This window comes from Crocodylus porosus, unplaced genomic scaffold, assembly GCF_001723895.1.
Source record: "Crocodylus porosus isolate Cpor-Errol unplaced genomic scaffold, CroPor_comp1, whole genome shotgun sequence".
In the NCBI taxonomy this organism is placed as follows: Eukaryota; Metazoa; Chordata; order Crocodylia; family Crocodylidae; genus Crocodylus; species Crocodylus porosus.
This window is the reverse complement of record NW_017728911.1, coordinates 28,232,381-28,254,804: the sequence shown is the minus strand read 5'-3', so window position 1 is coordinate 28,254,804 and position 22,424 is coordinate 28,232,381. Positions and strand designations below refer to the sequence as shown.

Genomic DNA, 22,424 nt, shown 5'->3' with positions numbered 1-22,424 from the left:
AGCCTGAGCTGAGTAGGAAACCCACCTGCCTGGAGGGAGGAGGGCACTTTTCAAGTGCCTCTCTGTGGCACCAGTGCCTTCCCTGACAGACCAGGCTGCCCCTGCTTGGGACTTCCTCCCTGCTGGGGCAAGCCGCATCAGGGGGAAAAAAAGCAGGAAGAGAGGATATGGAGTAATAGGAGCAGCTCAGAGTGAGAGGGAGGCCAGGGACGTCCCTTCTTGGCCGCACACCCTCTTCTTCCAGCTCTCTGGACCACAAGGACAATGGCAGAGGCGTGTTCAGGCGACCCAGGGACAGTGGGCGGATTGGAGCCTTACTGCATCCTGTCCTGGTTGTGCAGAAAGAGCCCGTGGAGCATAAAGGGTTAAACCCCAGGGGCAGGGACCAGCTAGGAGCCTCTCTGAGCTGAAGCCAGGAGCTGCAGCTGAGCCTATTTAAGCTCAGAAGAGGGCAGGGGCTGCTGTTGCTGGTCAGGGCTTTTTGGGGTAGTGGGGTTTGCAGGGCAGCCCTGGCTGGAAAGTCACTGCAGGAAGGTGGGGTGCTTGGCGGCCTGCTGGTCTGGGCTCCGTGGGTGAGCAGGGAGCCTGCTGAGGGCTTGGCTTTGCTTCCTGCACTCTCTGCAGGGGCTCAGCCACTGGCCTGTGGGTACCTGTAGCAGCTGTGACCAAGTGCCAGGCTGGGTGGGATCTGGGTGGACAATGCCACTGACTTACTAAACACCGGGAAGCCCATCGGCCCGCTTTGATCAATTCATGTCCTACGTCAGAAGTGCCCTGTGGAAGTCCAGGAACCTCCTGACATACAGACACACAAACCTCAAGGTGGTAGACTGTGTTAAAATGGCTTTGAGTGCCAGTCCTCCTACCAGAAATCGATAGCTGAGGATGGTGAGGACGCAGCCAAATCCACCTGGTAGAGCGACACTTGGCGCAGGATCTTTCAAGAGCCTCCCAGCAAGGAAACAGACAGCAACAGTGAAGAGAACATCAAGACAACCGGATTGGAAAATAGCGATGAGGATGGCAGCAGCGACAGCAGCAATGGGTCTTCCAGCAAAAGAGACAGCAAGTGAACTGTCAAACCCAGCATTTGGGGACAGGACTAAGAGATGAGGGGTTTTGAGGGAGACGATGCCTTGCGGACAGGTGCGCAGGAGTGCCATTCCACGGGCGTGTATATTGTAACAGATGCACAGGTTCCTACTGCGGTTTAAGGAGGCAATGAGCAGTGACTGGAAGGTGTGTGTGTATATATACACATTATACATACATACATATACATATATGAGTGTATAATATGACATATCTTTACAAAAAGAAATGCCTGATCAGAGCAGGCTGTGCTGGCTGTATACCTGCCTTCCGCCTGTGGCTGAGACACTGCAAAGCTTGGGCTGCGGGGACCAGATGCCCTCTAAGGGTTTCTCTGTCTGGGCCAGTAGGGTGGCTGGCCAGAAGACAGGGGGTCTTTGTGGCAGATCTGCTTTGCTTTGTACTTCAACAGAGGAGCAGGGGCAGACATGTCTATCGGTCTTGCTAGGAAGGTTTCTAGCTAAGATCCTATTAACGTGAGGCCTCTTTCAAGATCCCTGACTAGTACAGGCTGAGCCCACTGGATCATGCTCCCCTCAGGGTCTGGACTGCATCGCCCCTCGATGACAGTCCTGGGTGGGGCAGAGGGGCTGACATCCTGGCCTGGGGGTCCTAGTGGTGGAGGAGAGGAGGATGTCCCCACACACTCAGAGTTTCCACAGCAGCCTCCCAGGCTGCTGGCAGAGCCGGCTGGCTGAGACAGGAGCCAGCAATAGGGCTGACAGGGCCATCTCTGCTGTGTGACCTGCAGCACAAGGGGCCACAACCGACTTCCTGCCTCTGCATCCTGAGACTGATGTGCGCTGCTCTCAGCTTCTGAGGGAAGCTAGCAAACAGGGAAGGGGCTGTGCAGGGAAAGTCCTAGCCCTGTCACTGCCCCCCTTAGTCCTCCCCACCACCCAAGATTAATGGAGGCACAGCAGGGAGCTGCTGTAGCCTCCCAGCTGAGATTTAGTGAGGGGCTCTAACAGCAGAGAAAGGAAATGCAAATCAATGAGACTGTCTAGGAAAGGGGGAGTCAAAGCAGCCCTGCTGGGTGTATGAAATGGCAGGGCAGATGGGGTTGGGGGAGCCCTGTGAATGCATGGAATTGGGATGTGGCTGTACAGGAAGGTGAGCACAGGCAGGGGGGCTTCTGGCCAGCGGCACAGCTCTGCATCGTGCCTTACCCCTGACCAACAGCTCTCCTGGCCTGCTGCTGCTGAGGTCACCACCCCTGCCCATCCTAGTGCTACCCCCCCAACCTGGTTGCTCAGGGCCCCTGAGCTGCGGGGTGGGGGGGTCCTGTCTGCCTAGACTCGAGGCTGGAAAGAATAAAAGGAAATGGTTTAAATTCCATTCCCTACACAGCTCTGAACTGTCAGAGGCTCTGGAGCCATCACTTCCTAGACAGCGGCACCTCCAATGTGCCAGCCAGACAGAATAAAGCCTTCCTGCGCGGCAGGCAGGAGTGCTGAAGGCACAGCCCAAGCATCCCGGTGATAGGGCACAGCAGCGTGGGAGGGCCTGGCAGGGCAAGATGTGGGCTCGCCAGTCATCTGACTGACACCCGCCGTATTACTCAGGGCAGCCGGGTTCTCTGCCTGGGTGACCTCAGACAAGTTGCTTTCCCCTCTGCCATAGTTTCCACAGCCACAGAGTAGAGACTGCCCCCCTCAGCAACTTGTGAGACTGAGTCCCTGTGTGCTCAAGTGATGAATGAGGCTGGTGTCGCAGCCCACCCTGAGTCACAGATGGCATTTCACTACATCGGTATAGGGGGGGTGGGGAGAAGTGGAGATCCTGCCCCCCCAGCAGTACAGCTCTCTGGTTCCCTGGCAGGAACCCATCTCCATGCCCCCAGGAGTCTTACCTGAGCATCCAATCTGCTCCCTTCTCTGCTGGAAACCCTCCCCATGTGCTCCCCCGCCCTGCCTCTCCTGACCTGTGGGTATAGCCCCTTCCCTGCTCACCACGCAGCCTGCTCCCCTACCTTGAGCTGACCTCGCACCCTGCTGCCCCACCGACTGGCTGGTGACCATGAAGCTGGATGCCCTGAGGTTTGTGAGGCATGCTCATCCCAAGGGCTGGGCTCCTGGGGCAGGCGGGAAGTGGGGGGGCATTGGCCCTGGACACAGAGTGCTTGGCAGGGGGCCCTGGAAGAGCAAGGGCTGCGGGGGTAGGCTGCACTGAAGCTGGGCTGAGGCAGTTGGGGAGCAGGACTGGTCTCTGCTCCTTGCTGTGATTCACCGAAGGTCAGTTTTCAGGACTAATGGCCATGCTGGACTCCACACAGATGCTGGCTGTGGCTGAAATCTGAGGAGAGGGTGCTTCAGAGTGAGCTCCTGAAGGCTTCTGGAGCCATTTGCCTGGTCTCTGATCCTCTGGGGTCTCCTAGCCCTGTAAGCAGCTGCATCCCTCAGCCAGGTTGCATTGTCCAGGCACCTATATTGTACAGAAAGGTGTCCCCTCAGTGCCGCCAGGAGGAGCTAAACAGCATCTCCATTCCAGGGCTGGGACAGCAAAGGCTCTGATTATGCACAGCTGTAACCCAGGGCACATTCAAAGAATCCTAAGGTCCCACATCACTGTTCCCACCCACAGCAGGAATGCACCACGCAAAGAAGCTGCTGAGCCCAATGTCAGACATGAGTGGCAGGAAATGAGGATATGCAGGGTGTGGGGCTACACTGCCCCATGTAGGGTGCTGTTGGATTACTAACAGTCCCCTCCCATTGCAAAAGCCCTTTCCAGCCTGCTGTGATTTCTCAGTACAGCAATGCCACCCTGCCTCTTCTGGGAGAGGGAGCAAAGACCCTCAGTGGTGAGGGACAATTCGCGGAGGCAGAAGGGAGCTTCTCGGAGGGTCTGAGCAGGATACTGGGGCTGGAACAGCAAGAGCAGTGTTGGCGGGGACAACTGTCTGTGTTTGGGACCAGGACTGCGCTTCTGTGTGTTACCTGTGCTACAAACACCCCGGTCCTTGGACAATAAACACAAAACATGTGGGGGATTAACTTCCCGAAGCAGGCAGGATGCTTACAGCTAAAATGAAAGACAGAGCCTCTCTCAGCAATCCTACAGGATGCAGCTAAGGTCTTGGCATCAGTACTGAATTGGGGGGAGTGCACCCTACCCTGATCTCCTGCCATCTGTTCAGGTGGAGAGTTTCAACCTCTTCCAGATCTCCCAGCAGTGGGGCATGATTTTGGGGTGGAGAGGAGCCTTCAAAGGACAGTGAGCATATAAGTATACCTGGCCAGGGCCCAGAGGCTTGGTGGACCCTCAGGTTAGTTTGCCAACTTGGAGAGACCCCCCCTCCCCAAGTCTTCCTACTGCTCCTTGCAATCTGGCCCTGGGATAGAGAGGTACAGAGGGGCAGCCAGGTTTGAATAAATGAGGGACCAACCTGAACCTCTGCCCTGTCCTGCCACTGAGCTCCAAGCAGGCCTGGGGAGTTAGTTGCGTGTTCCCTATACCCCGCATTTCTGGCCTGGACCTGAAGTCCCATCAAGGACACACTGATCTTGAGAGCTTGGCCCTAGTGTCTGAACAAGGGGAAGAGGTGTGAGAGCTAGAGACGTTGTGCTGCTTCCCTGAGCTGGACTGGCTGGGGTTTGCCCATCACTAGCTCTAGGGGAGGAATGACAACTCACGAGAGGGTTGTTCGCTAGCCCCTGCCCAAGACTGCACTGCGCTTGACTGAAGGGCTCGGGGATTGCCCCCCTTCTCCATGTTCATTTAGCTTCTCACCGCCCCATGCCACTCCCTCCCACCCTGTCCTTGCAGCTCCCAACCCTGCCTCCAGACAGTGCCCTCCTGCTGCCTTCCCCATTAGGCCCATGCAGATAATCAGATCCTTCTGGGATCACTGTGAGCGCATGGGTCTCTCATCTCTGCCGTTTTCCTGGCTCCTGATGCTCTGAGTTTCCCCAAAGGAATTTCCTGAAGCAGCTTCTTTACCTCAAAACTTCTTCCCCAGCAGCAGTGGTCTTCAGCACTGCCATCCTCCACAGCAGCTCATTGCAGGAGGAGCCTGCAGCTGGAATCCATGGCTCTTCAGTCCCAGCTATTCCAGCCCCCTGCCAGCACTGGGCTAGAGACACAAAAGGCAGCTGGGAGAGCAGAGAGGAAACCCAGGTCTTGGGGACTGATGTGCTCATCTTGAGCTGCAATCAGCACAGTAGGGCTGAGTGAATTGGGCAATTATTTGGCAATAGACTGCAGGGAGGGAGTGGGACCAGGATGTGAGCATGCAGCCCACTCTCACTGCATCCATAACCAGCCCTGGACTTTGGCACTGCCTCCCAGAGCAGAGGCAGGGCAGGCAGAGTGTGAGCTCTGCCAGGGAAGGACCAGAGGCCAGGTGACCCTGGCAGGGTGATGGGGTCACAGGAGCCCTCAAGGATGGGGGCTTCCTTCCCTAATCTTCATGGATCAGAAGCCTGTTCCATGTTCAGCCTGAGGGAGCACAAGAGCGAGCGACAGACAAATTGAGACAGGTGCCCGTGAGTTTCGGCTGGTTTTAATACTGTCAGAGATGTGCCTCCAGGGGGCACTGCCTTCCTGGGCAAGACTCCACTGCTTCCACACTAGTGACCCCCGCCTCCCCCCACCAAGTCCATCTCCCTCCCAAGCACACACAAGGCCCTGCTCCACATCACACCTTGTGCCAGACCAGGTCATGGAAAAAATAGCTCTGCAAGCTTTGCCTTTGGCCAGCTGGTTGTGCCCGCATGCTACCAATTCTGCTCTGCCAGTCCCCACTATGGCCAGCTAGCCATGTCACATGGTACCTCCTTTCTCAGCCCCATACCCATAGGAATCAATGGATCAGCATTGCCCTCCATGAGCATTCATGAGACAGGCCTCCAGAATCATGAGATTTAAAAAATGATGGTTGGGGTTCTGTTTGTTTGCCTTCTGCATTTGGAGCATGCAGGCGTTGCATTTTCAAGCTTTATTCTGCTAGCACTGGGGCTAGAAACTACCTTGCTGAGACTCACACCAGCACTTTGGCCCCAGAGCAGAGCCTGGAGAAAACTCTCCAAACAGCGGGACACATAGGAGAGGGGCATCACTACGGGCTAGGAGTTTGGACGGTTCCAGGCTAGAACGCAGAGGCCGTGAGGTTAAGAGGCTATGATGGGCACCAACCCCATAAAGGACCATCTCTGCCAAGGGAGAAGGGGAGGTATAAAGGGGAGGTATAACTACTGTTCCTGAGGCCCCAGGACCATCACCATGGGACTGGCACCTGGGAAAGCAGGCAGAGCTCATATGCAAACCAAACAGCCCTGCCTGAACACTGTCTCGTAGCAAGTGAAGGCTGCTCTCTGCCCTGAGCAGATCCAATGCCCCAAGTGCAAGGAGGCTCTTATGGAAGGACAGTTTAGTCCAGCAGCACAATACATACCCCTTGCCCCAGTGTCACTCATCTCACACACAGCACATTTCCCCTGTGTTGAGGACAATACCATGGGCTTTACTGAATGCACAAGGTCTCAGAGCCCCTCAGCACACCCCAGTCAGCTCCATGTGCCAGCCCCTCCTTGCCAGGTGCTGCTGAAGAGACTTCAGGAAAGCTGGTGGGGAGCCTCAGCTCCTGTTCTGGAAGCCGTCTTGGGACTTGGTGTAGCAAAGCACCAGAAACCAAGTGCATTTGCTGGGTTGGCCCTTTGGCCTGGTGCAGCCTGGGGGCTACCAGCTTCACCAGGCCACTCCAGAACAAGGGCTGCAGGCAGCAGAAGGCAGGGTAGACTTGCACCTTATAAACCAACCAAAGTAAATAGACCCCGGGCTGCTTTGAGCGGCTGGGGAGGATTTTACCATACGGTGTCTGGCAGCCTGGCTGGCCTGGTTCTTCACAGGCCTTATACTAAACCTTACATACATGGGAAGCACAAAACAGGCAGGCAGACAGCACTTCCCCCACGTCTGACCCCTGTGGAAGAGTCTGTCCTGAGGCATTACGAGCAGGTCCTAGGCATTGTTGGCTATACTCCCCACCCCACAAGCTTCTTCCCTAGCTTTGCACCGGCAGACGCTGCATAGCCAGCTGCCCTACCGGCCAGCACTAATCTCCCCTGGCTGACGCACCTTAAGGACAGGGGCAGGTTCTGCCAGACAAAGCCAGACACTGGGACTGAAAACAGGTCCTTGGCTTACAGCTGTCAGCTGCTCCCCCACACCAAGGCCCTGTCTTCTGACAGGAGCCATGCTCCCACCGCTTCTCATCACTCTCCTGGCACTATGTGGACATGACAAAACAAGCCTGTTAGCGCTGCTGCGTAAGGCAGCCTGCATGCAGTAGAGCAATCTGCACCAGCACTGAGTCTTCCCAGGAGCCCCTCTGGATTGCAATAGGAGCCAGGGAACAGGGAGCCCTCTCTACATCCTCCTGACACACTCAAGCATGGATATAGCACCGGGGGGTAAGACAGCTGGCTGCCCATGCTTCAGAGATGGAGGCAAGCAGTGACCGTATCTGCTCCGGTCACCTCTCCCCAAAGCGCACCTGAGCTCCTAGGCTAACTACATAGAAGGTGGCTGAGGAGCCTTCGGTGGAAGCAGAGCTAGGAGTTTTCAGGGTCCCAGGTTGCAGGGCCCTGGATGGAGAACAAGTGAAGCAACTTCTTAGGGCCGAGGACAAGAGCCGCCCCAGTGGAGTGGCCCCAAAGTGCAGTGCTGCAGGCCCAAGGTGGACTGGGGGGCCTCTGAGCGCTAGTGCAAGTACAGCAGCCCCGGCAAGGCAGGGCCATCGCATTCTCTAAAGCGAAGCGAGAGGGGCCCCGCGCCTTCCCTTGAGACTTCTAATGGCTTCAGCTAGAGCAGGACGACACCACATGCCCACCGCCACTGCCCTCCCCACCACAAGGGACGGGAAGCAAAGACATAGGCACAGGGCGGCATGGGCGAGACGTGGAGAGGGTGTGGTACAGCAGTAAGTGTGCAGGGCAAGGGCTGGGGGATCAGCCCAGTCCTTCCCCTCCACGCCACCCTCCCCTCCGGAGATGGGAGACTAATCATCGCAGCCCAGGAGCTCCACGCGCAGCGTGATGCGGTTGTGCCAGGCCACAGGCAGGATGCGCACAAAGCGGGTGTAGAAGGGCGTGTCGAACACATTCTTCTTGTGCAAGCTGTTGTCACTGTTCCCGTGGAAGATCTATGGAGGAGGAGAGAGCCACTGAAACGGGGAGCAGGTACTGCAGGGAAGGAGCTGCCATACACATGCCTTGGGGAGCTGCCTAAAGGCCTTACTGAGCATCAGCCTGCACCTCCCAGACCCCGGCAGGGAAGTCAGTGCAAGAGTCCCCTGCCCCCACTCATCACAGGAACAGGTGCTCTGTCCTCTGCTCCTCCCTGCTATTAGCCCCAGTTTCACCAGCAGCTCCTTGGCTAGCAAAACCCTCAGCCAGGAGCAATGTGACCCTGTCATCACCCCAGCTATGGGTTGCACCGCCTCAGCCCCCCAGTCCCATTGGCATGCTGGAACTAGTCTCCCACTGGCCTATGAAAGCCCCTTTCCTGCCCGCACCTTGGTGGTATTTGTCTGGCTGTCCTTGTAAAGAGTCCAGGACCGTCCATCATCGCTGTAGGCCACCTTGTAGGCTGCCACGTACTGAATGTGCCCAAAATCCCGTGCTCCTTGGGTGACAATGCCAGTGACCTTCTTCTGTGTCTGGAGGTCAATCTAGGAGACACACAAGGCAGAGATAAAGCAGACTCACCTCCTCTGAGTCTGCCCTGCTGCTCATGAGAGCCGATTGAGCCCACCAAAGGCTGGTGTGGGGCAGGGGGAAGGTTGCCTGAACCCCTCCTCACTGCTCTGCTGATGACCCCCCATCCTAACAAGCTTTAAGTAACGATATTGGCCAAAGACCCACAACTGCCCACCAGGATCCTCTCTGCCTGCGTGGCCAGACAATGGATCACGGGGAAACTCTGCCCCAAATCTGCTCCTGTGTGTAAAGGGCTAGAAAGGTCCCTGGAATTCACCCAGTGCCAGAGAACCAGCAGAGACCGCCCCACGTTGCCAGACAGGGCAGCCCCTAAAAGTGTGCCAGGGCATGGCCAGCAGCAGGAGCTGGCAGCTCAGGGCTGAGAGAGAGCAGGAACACTGTGCTGCCCAGGGCCATGGAGCAGGGCAGTCAGGAAGGACAGGAATGGACCAGCTGAGAAGCAGACCAAAAGCGGAGGAGGCAAAACCCTGCTTGAAGTTTCCTTTGCCTTCACCCAAGTTGGGCATGGCCTCCTCCTGCAAGACCAATCTCACCCTCTGCACCCAGCCTCTCCCCATACACCTAGGGCTTTCATGCCCCTCTCCTAGTGTGTTCAGTCACTAGCGGGCTGAGCAGCCATTCATTGAAAGCCTTTTCCCAGAGAAAGAGGTCAGAGATACCCAGACTTGGGGCTAAGGGAGGCTCCAACCATGAGGAACAGGGACACGATAGCACTACAGGGGACAGTGAAGAGGAAAAATGCCCAGGTCCCAAGGATAGGACTGTTGAGGACTGTTCAGTGCTCTAGAAGCTGTGCAGCCATGGCACCTGCCCTTCATCTCCCCTCCCCTCTCCCCCATGCCAGTCCCAGCTGCCGGAGCACCCCCAGAGGATCCTGACATGCAGCTGAGGTCTGCACTCTCATGGAGCAATAATCAACTTGGGGAGTGAGAAGAACCCAACCTGGTTCCTGTGCTCTGGGAGGGAGGCTTGGGCTGTGCCTGTGACACAACACCCTGGATGCATGTGCCCTTTCTGCAGGAGTGGTGAGCTGCTGCCCAGAGGGCTCCCTCCACTGACAGAAGAAAGGGATGGGAGCAGGGACCAGCTGGGAACCAGTGCTGAGTAGGAGGGTCAGGCCTATAGTAGAGGACAGGGGAAGGCCAGGACCAGTCGCCCACTCTGCTGATCAAGGAACGAGGATGCCAGAGTGTAATGGGGTGGGGACAGCTGAGGGTCTTCCAATGCCCATCCTTCCCACCTGTAGTCACAGACACAACTGGCTAGAGCCAGAGGTGCCTGTGAGCCTATGGCCAAGTCCCCTTTGCAATCCCAGAGGCACAGAGCTTGCACACCTATTCTGAAACAGCAAGGGTTCAGCAGCTGCCTGAATTCTGCCAGAACCCAAACTCCTTCCTCTGACCCAGTAACCCAGGAAACACCCTGCCTCCAGCCCTCCAATGCAAATCCACAACCTCCCTCTGGGAGACAGGGAAGGACAACTAGCCCCATTTTAAAAGATGGAGAAACTAAGTGCCTTGACAAAGCCATAAAGGGAGACCAGATGAGAACTGGGATCTCCTCTGCTCCTGGCCACAGCAGCAGACCTCCATGCCCCTCTGTCCTCCCCCAAAAGAGGATCCCGTCAGATAATAGGACACACCTGCAGCCACTCAGACTGGTTATTGCTGAGAGCAGTCCAGGCATTGGTCTTGCCCGTCTTGTCCAGACGGGCGTAGTGGGGGTACCAGGTGAACGCATCGAGGCCCCATGTCTTGAAAGCACTGGAGGCCGTGATTTGCTGGTCAGAGATCAGGCGGGATTTCATGCCCAGTGGCTCCGAGCAACCTGCCATGTTGAAATACACTGTAACACAATGGTTTACAGACAGTGACATGGAAGAGGCCAGCAGCATCACCATCCAAATAAACACAGAGCAGACACCCAGATGCCTGAGAGTCATGAAAAGCAGAGACCCCCCAAATGCACCAAGCAGGGACCAAGGACCCAGAAAGCAGCAATCCCAAGGGCCTCCACTCAGCACAACAGGAATATCCAAAGACCCAAGCATACAGAGCTAGAAGCCCCAAATCTCCATCTCCTTCAAGCAGGCAAGAGAGGCAGTTGGATTTGGCGAGTTAGCTGCAGTTTTGTCCCCCGATGTATTTGCTGAGGGCCATTCGCTGGCTGGCAGCACCCCCTGCTGCAGGAAGATGACCACTGCTGTTACTGCCCCTACACCAAGGGGCTGGAGCCCCGAGCCCAGTGCTCACTGCACGCCGGCTCACAAAGAGCTGCACCCTAGAATTAACAGGGAGCAACATCTCCGCCTGGAGGAAAGCCCCCTATGATTGGATGACTGCTCCGCATGCCCACCTTTGGGGGCAGAGAAGCCTATCAGGGCTGAGGAAGGACACCCATAGAGCTCCTTCCCCTCCTCCTCAGGAGCCCAGTCTCACTGTGGGGGAGGAGGGGAAGGAGCAGAGTCCTGCAGCTGAAGACAGCTCTGCTCTCTCCCTGCCTCCTCTGGGTTTCATGGACAGCTCCTCCTCCTGTCCATGAAACTTGCCTAAGACAGGACCCCCCTGAAGCCCCCAAGGATGGAAGAGGGGCTGCTGAACACCCTGAGCTGCAGAGAGGAGGCAGGAAGCAAAAATGGAGGCAGAACTGATGGGAGCTTGAGGGGCCAGAATTCGGTTGGGGCGCAGGGATGGTGCTAGACATGCTCTCCTCAGCACTGCCCAGGTGCAGAGCCTGCTCTCAGGGCAGCAGTGTAAAGCAGGGTCACTCCCTTCTCTGCCCGGTAGTTTCCCAGCCTCTGCCATCTAACCACCTCCCGTGCATGGAAACACTAGCCTGGTGGCTGCTGGGAAGAGGAGGAAGATCCAGCAGGGGGCTGCTTCCCATCCCTTGGCCAGACGACACCCTGCAGCTGGGCAGCTGTAAGCAACCCTGAGATTCCCATCACCACCGGTGGATGTCACTGTGGCCCTGGATGCTTTCAAGGAAGAGATGGATGAAGGGAAGGGGAAGATGCAAAAGCAAAGCACAGCTGCTTTAGGCAGCATTAAACCTGGGTTCCTGTGCCCAAGACTTGCCAGTCGGTGCCACTCAGCACAGCTCACTCTCCCCAGAAGGCTCCAGGAAACCCCAGATGCTGAACCCTCAAGCTAATTCCAGCTCCCAGGGTTCCCAGAGATTTCCCCCACTCCTCCTTGCAGTGTTTCTGCTGGGTTTGCTCTTCCACCTCCCTCCTGCCTGCGCCTGCAGGGGGGGGGGGAGAGAAACCTGGCAGGCTCCCAGCAGGGCTGAGCTATGGCATGCTCCAAGGCCTTGGTGTTACAATTTGATTGTGCAGCTGCTTGAAGCAGCTGGATGGATGCCCCTGCAAACAGAGGCTTCTCTATTGCCCCAAGTAATTGCAAGCATGAGCAGCGGCAGGAAACACTTATCACCTCCATGCCCCCTGCTCTGGTACCCCAGCCCAGATGCATCCATGCAAGGGCACCTGGTCTCCAAGCAACCTAATCCTTAGCCTCTGCAGAAGTCTGCAGTGCCAGCTGTGACACAGATGCATGAACCCCCTAACAATGGCACCAGCGCCATCAGCTGATCGTACAGGCACGCAGGCAGTAGGGACTCACTACCAGCCCCCTCAGGCACCCTGGCTCCTGACAGCACTGCCCAGACAAGCACTCAGTGTTCAAGGTTTAAAGGAGAGAGTCAATTCTGTCCCCTCCCCCTCTCCCCCAGCAAAGCAATCCAGGGGGCTGCGATCTGGGCTCACTGCATCATGCACTGCCTAGCACACGGGTCAGGGTAGGAATGCAGAGCTGGCAGGGGAGAAGTCCAGCTGACTGAACCTCAGTTTAAGCTGTAATTCTAGGGGACTTTGATCCTTGAGCCTTTTGCAAACTCTGCAGCAGTGTTTCCAGCCAGCCGCGAAATGGAAACAGCATCTGGTTAACAGCACTCACAGGGGCGTGAAGAACTATTCTGAATCTTAATTCTGATGGCCTGGGAAGGAGCAAGGGAAAAGGGGGTGCAATTACCCAAGACATGATCTGGCTGAAACAAAGGGATTAACAGCCTCCGGTCCTGTGGAAAGCCTCTGCAGATCTCTCACAGCCGAGTCTCCTGGTCTCAGTATGGGGGCCACCCCTCCAGCAGCACAAAGGGTGTGCCTTGTACAGATTTGCTGCACTGCTCCCTGCAGCCCAGCACCCTCCAGCAGCACACCTGGGCACTAGTGTTATGAGACAGTGCTCCCTATAGAGTCTCAACAGCCACCTCCTGCATCAGCTGGGTTTCACAGATTCACAGATTGCAGAGTCAGAAGAGACGCAACAGATCATTGTGTCTGACCCCCTGCATCTGGCAGGAAAGAGGACTGAGGTCAGATGACCCCAGCCAGGTGACTATCAAGCCTCCTCTTGAAGACCTCCAAGTTAGGTGATAGCACCACCTCTCTTGGAAGCCCATTCCAAATTCAGGCCACTCTTACTGTAAAAGTATTTTTCCTAATGTCTAACCTAAATCTACTCTCCACTAGCTTGCAACCATTATTCCTAGTTACTCCCTGGGGTGCTCTGGTAAATAGTGCATCTCCAATTCCATGTTGTCCTCCCTTGATAAACTTATAGATGGCTACAAGGTCTCCCCTCAGCTGTCTCTTGTGAAGGCTGAAGAGATCCAGATCTCTCAACCTCCCCTCGTAGGGTCTTTCACAGAGGTCACTAATCATGCAAGTGGCCCTCCTCTGAACCCTCTCCAGATTCCCTGTGTCCCTCTTGAAGTGCAGCGCCCAAAACTGGACATATTACTCCAACTGCGGCCTGACCAATGCCACGTAGAGGGGGAGCATCACCTCCCTCGATCTGTTGGTCATGCATCTGGTAATACACCACACAGTGCAATTAGCCTTGTTACACTGCCGGCTCATGTTCATCTTGGAGTCAACTACTGCTTCACCATTGTTTCCTTCAGCATTGACCCAACCAAGAACTGGCCCAAAGTATAGAAGCCCACTGTAGAGAGGGGAGCAAGTGCCCCAAGCTGCATGGCATCTGTTTGGCCCAGGGCAGACATTTACCATTCATCTCACAGCCAACGAGTTCAAAGCGCAGCGTGCAAGCCCGGCGGCACTGCATGGGGTAGATGCGGATATACTGTGCCGTGATGGGAGTGTTGAACATATTGGTCTTCATGCTGTAGTTATCCACATTCCCAAGAAACACCTGCAAGAGCAAAGGCCACAAGAAAATGTGGGGGGGAGAGTGTTAGGCTGTGGGGGAGGATGCCATTCTGGGCTCTTTCTCCACTCTGCATCCTGGCCAGCCAGCAGATTTTGACCTTATGGGACACACAACAAGGCCACATAGCAAAACCCTTCCCTACTAGCCTGGGAGGAGGCTGTCCCAGGACAGCCAGCTCCAGCTGTTACACCAGCATGAGCCATGATGCCAAAAGTTACGAGACTGGCTTAAAATCCAGGAAACGCCTTTGTCCTAAATACCAAACGTCACGTTCTTTCCCTTTGTCTTGTGGCTTTACACCTTCAAAGTGCACTGGCATTATATGTCCAGGCTTTTTTCTGGAAGTCACTTTACAGGAGTTATCTGACATTCTCTTATACTCACGGGATGTCAGAAACCCGGGCTTTGTGGGACCATCAGTTACTTAAGGGCTTAGGTAAAATCCTGAGGGCTGGCAACACTGCTATCACTCAGAGAGGCAGCTTCTGTCAGCTTACCAGCAAGTAAATATAGTATATATTTATAGTGATCTACTATCACACAGAAATGTATAATCCTAATAGTGCTGCACAGAACAGACCCACTTATGAACTCAGCCCCCACAGCAAACAGTTCACAGGCCAAACCTGAATCCTATAAATGCGGCTGCTGTGGAGGCTGAGCCTGACTGATCCGAAGGAGTCACCATTCCCTCCAGTGTCTGCATCTGGTTCCCTTTACCCATGCCCCATCTCCCCTCAGGTACTGTAGCAGGTCCCCCCATGTGACAGAGTACTGTCCCCAGTCCATGACAATTAAACAAGAGATAGCAGATGCAGAGCACCAAACAACCATCAGCATTTGCTGAGTAAGTACCAGGTAGCTGGCAAGGTATTCACAAGCACTGAACAAGAGCTCACAGGGAAGAGCAAATGAAAGGTGGAGTTTGTCACAAGCCACAGCCTTCCTGCCCTTTGGCCAACTGCAATGTTGTTTATGTGGGCAGGTGCAGGGTGTATGCACATGTGAGACCATTTGCCCTATTAGGAAATCACTGGCATTTATTGTCCCCTGTGTTTGGATGAGATTTCCACTGTCTGCCTTACTGCAACCACAGCTCTTCCTTCCAGACTTCCCCTCCCCTCTCTGAGGCCACACAGCAACCCCAGTGCTCTGCTTTCACTATGTGATCACCCTACATGCCAATACCCCCATATACGGACCCCCTGCCCTGCACAGACACAGCCCCACCCTCCCCATCTTTTCTTCCACCATCCAGCACCAATAGACCTGTTACCACAGCACCCACCTTTTCTCTGTCATGTTTCTCATCCTTGTAGAACATAAACTCACGCCCATCCAAGCTGTAGGCCACTCGGAAGATGCGTGCATACTCTGCCTTGCCCGCCCGGCTAGCACCCTGGGTGATGATGCCAGTCAGCCTCATCTTCCTCAGCAGGTTGGCCTGTGGCAGGATGGGTGGAAGAGGATGAGGAATACATGCCAATGTGCATTCTCTGTTTGCACCCTGAACTCCCTTGTCTCCTATAGGCTCAGCACCATATACACGACCTGTAACTCTGCTGGAGCCAGGCAAGACACTTAGGAACAGACTCAGCCTGAGATCCCCAACAGGAGAAGTCCTCCAAAGGATCTTCTGTCCATCTCCAGGCTCCTCCATTTCCACTGTGCTAGAACCCCTTATTGCTATGGCCCCACATCCCAGTTCTGGTCCCACCATTAAGGAGGAGGGATGCATCACTTTGCAAGGCAGTGCAAGATGTTTCCCCAGCTCCTCCTCCCATAAAATTAAGCCCCTGTATCCCAGCAGCAAGGGTTTATCCCCTAAAGGAACCCTATGCCTCAATCTTATCAATACCCCTACAGCACCCACTTCTCTTAGGTGCTGATTTTAGCATGGAAAACAGCACTGGGTTTGGTCATTTAACCCCTTCTTTGTTGACAGGGTTCAGACTTGTCCTCCCCTCACCCCATGAGAAACAGAAAGTACAGGAGGGATCTACAGCAGAAAAGAGCAACTTTCTGATAAGTCCACCATCCAGTCTCCAGCTGTGGCCAAGGCTTGATGCCCACTGCCCCATGAGCTCACAGCTTCCCCCAAGAATACACCATGGGGCTCTCCAGAAGGCAGGTACCTGAATCCAGGGATTTTTGTCATAGTTACTGGAGGTCCAGGCATTCACGATCCCTTGGTTGTTGAGCCGAGCAAGCTCAGGACCCCAGCGCTGCAGGCCAAGGAACCCGTAGTACACAGATGAGGCAGAGAGCTGAGCATCTGCAATGGCCCCTCCCTCCATGCCTAGCAGATTGGCACAGCCTGGAACAGGGGCAGGAACAAAGGACGAGAGATGACAGAGAGAAAGAGGAGGAGGTGGAGAAAGAGTGACGGAACGTGACTGGGAGTTGAAAGCAAGGAGTCATTCTCCTGCCTTGCACCACAGGAGTTTGTAGCTACCACACTCTTGGCCTTCCAGAGAGAGCAAATGCTCCTGGAACCAAAAGTAAAGACAGATCAATGCCAGGGTTTCCACTGGCCACTCATGACAGTGGGCCCATTTTTCAGAAAAATGGAAACATGGTTGGTTCCACCTATTTCCTGCCACAGCTGGCTCCTCCCTGGCCCCTTCCCAGGGCTTCACCCTCAGCATTTCTATCAACCAGGTCATACAGACCTACTTGGTCTGTACCAATCCTGAATGCAGGCAGAGGGGCAATATCTAGGTCTGTACGAGTGCTCTGTGGGGTATCTCACCACCAGCTCAAGTGTAGACAGACTGGCGAGGAATGCCCCTGCCTTTGAGGCTCCTCTCTCTACCATCAGGCCACCAGGGCATCCCATCCTCACATACACACTTATAGCAACCCGAGGAGGTGAATTCTTACTCTGGGTTGTGTTGTGCTGTAGCCTCCAAAGCTCCCCGATCCCCACCCGAGCAAGGAGGCAGGAGAGCTGGTAGTCCTGCAGAGACACTGCACAGCTATCTCCCTGAGCCCAGTTCCACCACTAACCTCAGCATCAAGCAGCACACAGCAGACACCTGAGCTGCTGGACTCCAGAAATTATTGATGTCCTTTGAGCCAACCAAGGGGAGCTCCTTTGTGCTGCTGAGCCCTGAGAAGACCAACTGGGAGCCAGGAGTGAGGGGTCCCCCACGTAATCTCATCACTGTCAAGGACTTACGGATCTGGCAGGTCCTTCCCAGGAAGGGAGAGGAACATTTGCAGGTATAGTCACCATCCAGATCAAGGCAGGTGCCTCCATTTCTGCACGGCTGTGAGGAGCACTCATTCTTGTCTAGGGGAGACAGGAAGGGAAAGACTGAGGGCGTAATGCCAAATCTTCAGTTCACACCCTGTACCACAGGAAGAAAGGGCACAGAGCCATCAGCACACAGCTGCTCTGTCAGGCTACTGAGGAGCTTTAATCCCAGGAGATGCTCTCAGCCTTTGCTGTGGCTGCCAGGATCTATGTAGCTGTAGCTGCTCCTGCTGGAAGCCCCTACTAGAGAAAGGTTGGATTCTGAAGTATTGGTTCTTTCCTCCAGCCATGCAAAACTCTGGGAAATGATGCCACTCTAGGCTTCAGATGATGCAGAAATTCCCTTGCAGGTCAGACAGATCCCCAAAGGCAAAATCCTGCCATTGATCAAGCCCAGTGATATGCAAGGGGGGGCTATGCAAATGCACTCACCTGTCAGCCTCACTCTCAGTACCTCACCATTTCTCCAGTTCTCTCAATGCACCCAGAGCCAGCCCTGCTAACCTCCCTCTGCCCCTGGATTCATTGGTATGGCCCAGGAACAGGACCGAGTGGGTGCGACAGCAGGACATACAGAATTGCGTGACCTCTGTGCCGCAGGAGCCAGAGCCACTCAGTCAGCTTGAAGGTATGCAAGGAGAATGAGTCACCACACAAGGCTGCCCAGCACATTTCCGCAGCTCTAGATGGGAAACATTTGATGCCTCGGCGCGAACAAAGCTTGCAAGGCCTCTTGCTGGGTAAGTCAGAGCCCCAGTGCTGCCCAGCAACACTTGGAAGGTAACGAAGCATGCACACAACAAACCCAACCCCTGAAGAACATGCGGACACCTGGTCTCTCACAGGGAGAACATCCTGATAACTTTGTGGCATCTGCAAAACCTCCACCGCCAGGGCTCCACCTCACCCAGAGCCAGCACCCTCCTCATAGAAGCAGCTCCTACTCACTCTCTTGGCAGTGGGTGCCTTCAAACCCAGAGGGACACTTGCAGATGTATTCAGTGAAGACATCTCCCCTGTTGGGTGGGATCTGGCACACTCCATTGTTGTGGCAGGGATTAGGATGGCAGGGGCCTGGAAGGAAGAGGAGACAAACAGCTGTCAAAAGGGAACTGGGAAAGCTCCAGAAGGTTTGGGGTTGGGTTCCTTCGCTGTGAATTCATGGCCCAAGGATATCTGCTACTACAGTGAGTTTTGTTCTGTCTTAGGCCCCCAAGGCGTGGACCTAATGTAACCTTGTAAAAAGCTTCCCCCTGGCCTGCATCTGGGTTTGAATCTGGGATTTTTAGCTCCACAGCACAGACTGATACCACTCCATCATCTGCTAGAAGTAGTAAGATGCCATCTTCTAGCAAAACAGCTGCTGGAGAAGGACATGAAGCATGCTTTGACAGTGTTTCTTAGTTCCCAGGTGAGAAGACCTTCACCCTACTGGCTGTCACAAGACAGTTTGATAGTCAGACCCATCCTGGAAGTGCAACAAGGAGGTGATAGATATGCTAGAAGGTCTGTGAGTTGTCAGAGTGATTAAAAATGATTATAAATGCTCCACCCAAGACAGCACACAAACACCATCAAACTCTCCCTATGCCTGAAGAAGGGTGTTTGTGCCCAAAAGCTTGTAAAGAACATTTTTTCCAACTATTTAGTTGGTCTAAAGAGATTTCAGATTTACCCAAAGAACCTTGTCTGCTTCTATTCAGTATCACCTCAATCAAGGTGTTGCTTCCTGGGTGACTTTAAAGACTGTCAAGGAATGCGGAAAGTGGACTGAAATGGTAATGTAATTTTAGGCAACAGAAAGGAACAGTACCTAGTTGTGGGCATCCTGGTGTTAGCTTATGAGTGTGTGAGTGGATGGCTCAAAAAAAGAATACCTGTATAAAAATGTACGCTTTCTGAAGAGCTTTGAATCTGTGGTACCCTAGCATATTTCCCTCTGTCACGTGGACTGACCACCCAACTGATAGAGAATAAAGGATATTTTCAGTCTCTATTTGGTTTTTCTTACTCATGGCAAACCAGCAGCCATGGGTTTACCTCATGTCCCTGGAGATAGCAACACACCCCAAGCAACTGAGACCTGCCAGAATTCAAGTGCCTGGGTAGGGCACCAACGAAAACATGGGCAAAAGTCATCAATCAGCAAGGCTGGAATTTGAGACCAACAGATAGAGGCAGTCTGCCAAATGCTAGTGCCCTCAAGGCATGTGAGGATCCATGCACTTTGCTGTGTTGTTATTGATACATCGTGTTATGCAGAGATCAGATCAGACTTCAGGAAGTGGAGTGTCTGTGCGCCTCGCAACTGTACCTTTCTCTGTGTCGTTACAGTCAATCCCAGTGAAACCATCCGGGCAGAGACAAAAGAACGGACCATCACTGACATTGGTCAGGCAGGTGCCCCCGTTCTTACACTGGTTTACCTCACAGAAGTCACCTGTAAGCAAGAACACAACTCAGTACAAGCAAACGTGGCTGGTGAAACCCCATATGCACCTCATGTACTCCCAGCTACAGACCAAGGTCTTTAAATGAAATCTGACTTGGAGGAAAATGCAATTGCAGGACTCCTGCATTTACAGTCTTATCCACACTGCTTTGTTGTTTCCCAGCTCCCAGTCTCACAATGTCAGTGGCCCACCATTCACACCCCCTTGTTTCCATCAGCACCGAGGTTTATGCAAAGAAGCACATTTCTGTTGTCAGCACAAAAAGATGTACTGCTCTATTTAGTCTGTACACGGGGGCAGGAAGGTTCCAGGTTTCCAACTGTTATCAAATGTCTCAGCCTCTTCCAATGATGGCAGGGGAAGACTCATAGTGAGATATGCTGGAAGCAGGATGGTGGGACAGAACAGGCTGAGGGGAATCATCTGTGGTCAGTACATCCTTCTCTGGGTGTTTGATTTCTAGGACAGTGAAAAGGAGGGTGCAGACAGCTCACTGTGCATGCGTCTGGCTGTTACCACCACAGATCTGGGCATCAAACTGTCAGTTAATGGAGGGCACAAGCACACTACTGCACCCCCTGGATCTGTCCCAACACATCACCCGAAATCTTGCAGTATGACTGCTGTAGTCCCACATTTCCTAGGGGGTTTATCCCCTTCCATCCTGGGCTCAGCATAGCATGTCCATATCCTGCTGGGGGTCTATTCCTATCTCACAGAACTCAGCCTAATCATTCTTTGCTGCAAACCACTCCCTCTAGTTCTCTGGTTGCAGGGAGGCTGCGAAGGGACACTCAGAGTCAGTGCCACCCACCCCATGGGACAGAAAAAGAGCTCTTGTCCACCTTTCTCACCCTCCTGCCCACCAGTGAAAGCAGAGTGGGGCAGGTAGGTTAAGGAACCAAGCTTCTGGCTTTTCACTGGAGAAAGTTTGTGTAACAAGATGAAAAATGGCCTCTCTGGAGGCATGAAGAATGGAAACGCAGAGCTGGGCAGACGAGGGGGGCGAAGACAGCCACGCTCAGCATTAAGGCAGGACCAGATACATCCTCTAACAAGTGAACACCAGCAGGGGCAAGCTGCCCTGGTCTGTCTCAAGGAGAACACACACGAGACCTATATAGAAACTCCACAGGAAGGCCCATGACCACCAGGGCACCTGCCCCACAGACATCAGAGTAGTGGTCTGCCTACGTACTGTCCCCCAGAGCACTGCTTCTTCGCAGAGGGCTCCACATGGCAGATCAGCCTTTGCACAGTCTTAGCCCCAAAGCCTTGGAAGCAACAGCCCTGAAGATTGAAAGTCTCTGTCCCCACGCTATGCATGCTCCCCCCTATGCAATCCTGGTCACCAACACAGCCTCACTGCTGACATGATGAGACACATCCCAGCCAACACTCCAAGCAAGACTGAGCTCTTCCATAACCATTCCCCTCCTAATTTCTGTCAACCCAAGGGATGCGTCTCAGAGTGGTTCTGTGCCAGACCAAAACCTACTAATTCAATTGCTGTAGGGACTGCAGAGCAGCTGGCTGCTGAGAACAATTTCCAAGTCCCTCTCTGTTGCTCCAGCTTGGATTTGTTCAGGTTACCCCAAGGAAGAGAGTGAAAGGTGACCTCACCCATGGCCAAGTGTGGGGGAAGAACAGCTCCTGATATCAGGCGTGCTGGAGGGAAGGGCTGTGTCACATATCACCCATGGGGAAGCGTATGCCCTGGCACAGAGCTCCTCTCTGCCCCTGGCTCCTGCTGCAAGCCTGAGGGCAGACGAGATCCCACAAATATCCCCCACTACCTGTGTGCTTGGAGGGGGTAGACATTAATGAGCTGAGCACTCGCTGTCCCAAGCAGCTCTTACCAGCCTAAGCCCCAGCTCAAAGTTATTACTCATTAGTCTTTTAATAGCAGGGCTCTTCAGAACTAATCCCTCTTCATGACACTCTGCATCTGCAGGGTGCATGCTTATGAGACAGACCGAGCTGTGATAAACCCCTGTTAAGTGAAGTTTCAGAAAAGATGCTGCTGCTGCTCCCTTAGTGCAGGCAGAAGAAGCAGTAAAACTTGGGCACCAGATCAAGTTGCTGCCCAGCCTTGTTTTGCATGATCTCATCCTCCATCAATGCACTGCCATGAGCTCCAGCACTGGAGGAGGAGACACCGGTGTGGGTAGGGAGTAGAGATGCCTTTGCCCCACTACTCCTCCACAGGTTTCCCAAGCACTCAGCAGCTCCACATCAGGGCTCCTTCCAGCCAGCTGGCCGCAGCCTTGCTGACAAGGCTGGTTCTGTGCATGGAGGGGAACTGGCTTCCTAAAGAGAAATAAGGGAGGCGAGCGAGTATACCCAGGATCTGCTGTGCCAGCGGCCTCCACACCCGCAGCCTCTGGTTTACATGGGAGCTGGGACACAGCTGGGGAAGAAACTTAGCAAAAGTGCCCCAGTGCGTTCCACCCCAGGCCGCACGGTATAAATCCCCCCAACCTTCCCCCGCCATATGAGGAGGGTCCCTCACCGCAGCAGGTTCCCCGGGCAGCCCCTGTGCTGGCAGCAAGGCAGCTTCCAGGGTGCCATTCTGCCTCCCCAACTCCACGCAGCCAAGAGCACCCAGCCCCGCAAGAGCCAGGCCTCCGGCTCCCAACACGGAGGTGCCGCATCCACTTGTTTA

At 54.4% G+C, this 22,424-nt stretch overlaps 1 protein-coding gene and 1 long non-coding RNA gene across 3 annotated transcripts in view; one reads left to right on the top strand and one right to left on the bottom strand.

The window, feature by feature from the left end:
- Positions 1 to 10,449, top strand: part of LOC109309121 — a 19,852-nt gene extending 9,403 nt beyond the window's left edge. Inside the window, exons 2-3 of the long non-coding RNA XR_002100791.1 lie at positions 10,080 to 10,087; positions 10,319 to 10,449. This is a non-coding gene — a long non-coding RNA (uncharacterized LOC109309121). The remainder of the gene's footprint in view (positions 1 to 10,079; positions 10,088 to 10,318) is intronic.
- Positions 5,581 to 22,424, bottom strand: MFGE8 (milk fat globule-EGF factor 8 protein). Of its 2 annotated transcripts, none has more exons than XM_019533737.1 (10): positions 22,272 to 22,424; positions 19,621 to 19,746; positions 18,255 to 18,380; positions 17,229 to 17,342; positions 16,183 to 16,364; positions 15,336 to 15,491; positions 13,885 to 14,029; positions 10,456 to 10,658; positions 8,609 to 8,764; positions 5,581 to 8,236 (listed from the first exon to the last, which is right to left on the bottom strand). In XM_019533737.1, the coding sequence occupies exons 1-10, from the start codon at positions 22,411 to 22,413 to the stop codon at positions 8,093 to 8,095; spliced, it is 1,494 nt and encodes a 497-aa protein (XP_019389282.1). In that variant the 5' UTR covers positions 22,414 to 22,424; the 3' UTR covers positions 5,581 to 8,092. The 2 variants fall into 2 exon arrangements, with proteins under 2 accessions (XP_019389282.1, XP_019389283.1); XM_019533738.1 differs by having other exon boundaries at positions 10,456 to 10,640.

Excerpts from the sequence above, each read along its gene's own strand:
- MFGE8 (XM_019533737.1), bottom strand. The coding sequence starts at position 22,413 with ATGCGGCACCTCCGTGTTGGGAGCCGGAGGCCTGGCTCTTGCGGGGCT. Across the intron at positions 17,343-18,254 it reads AGGCACCCACTGCCAAGAGA|ACAAGAATGAGTGCTCCTCA; the intron begins GTGAGTAGGAGC and ends TGTCTCCCCTAG. Across the intron at positions 8,237-8,608 it reads GCCAGACAAATACCACCAAG|ATCTTCCACGGGAACAGTGA; the intron begins GTGCGGGCAGGA and ends CCTCCTCCATAG.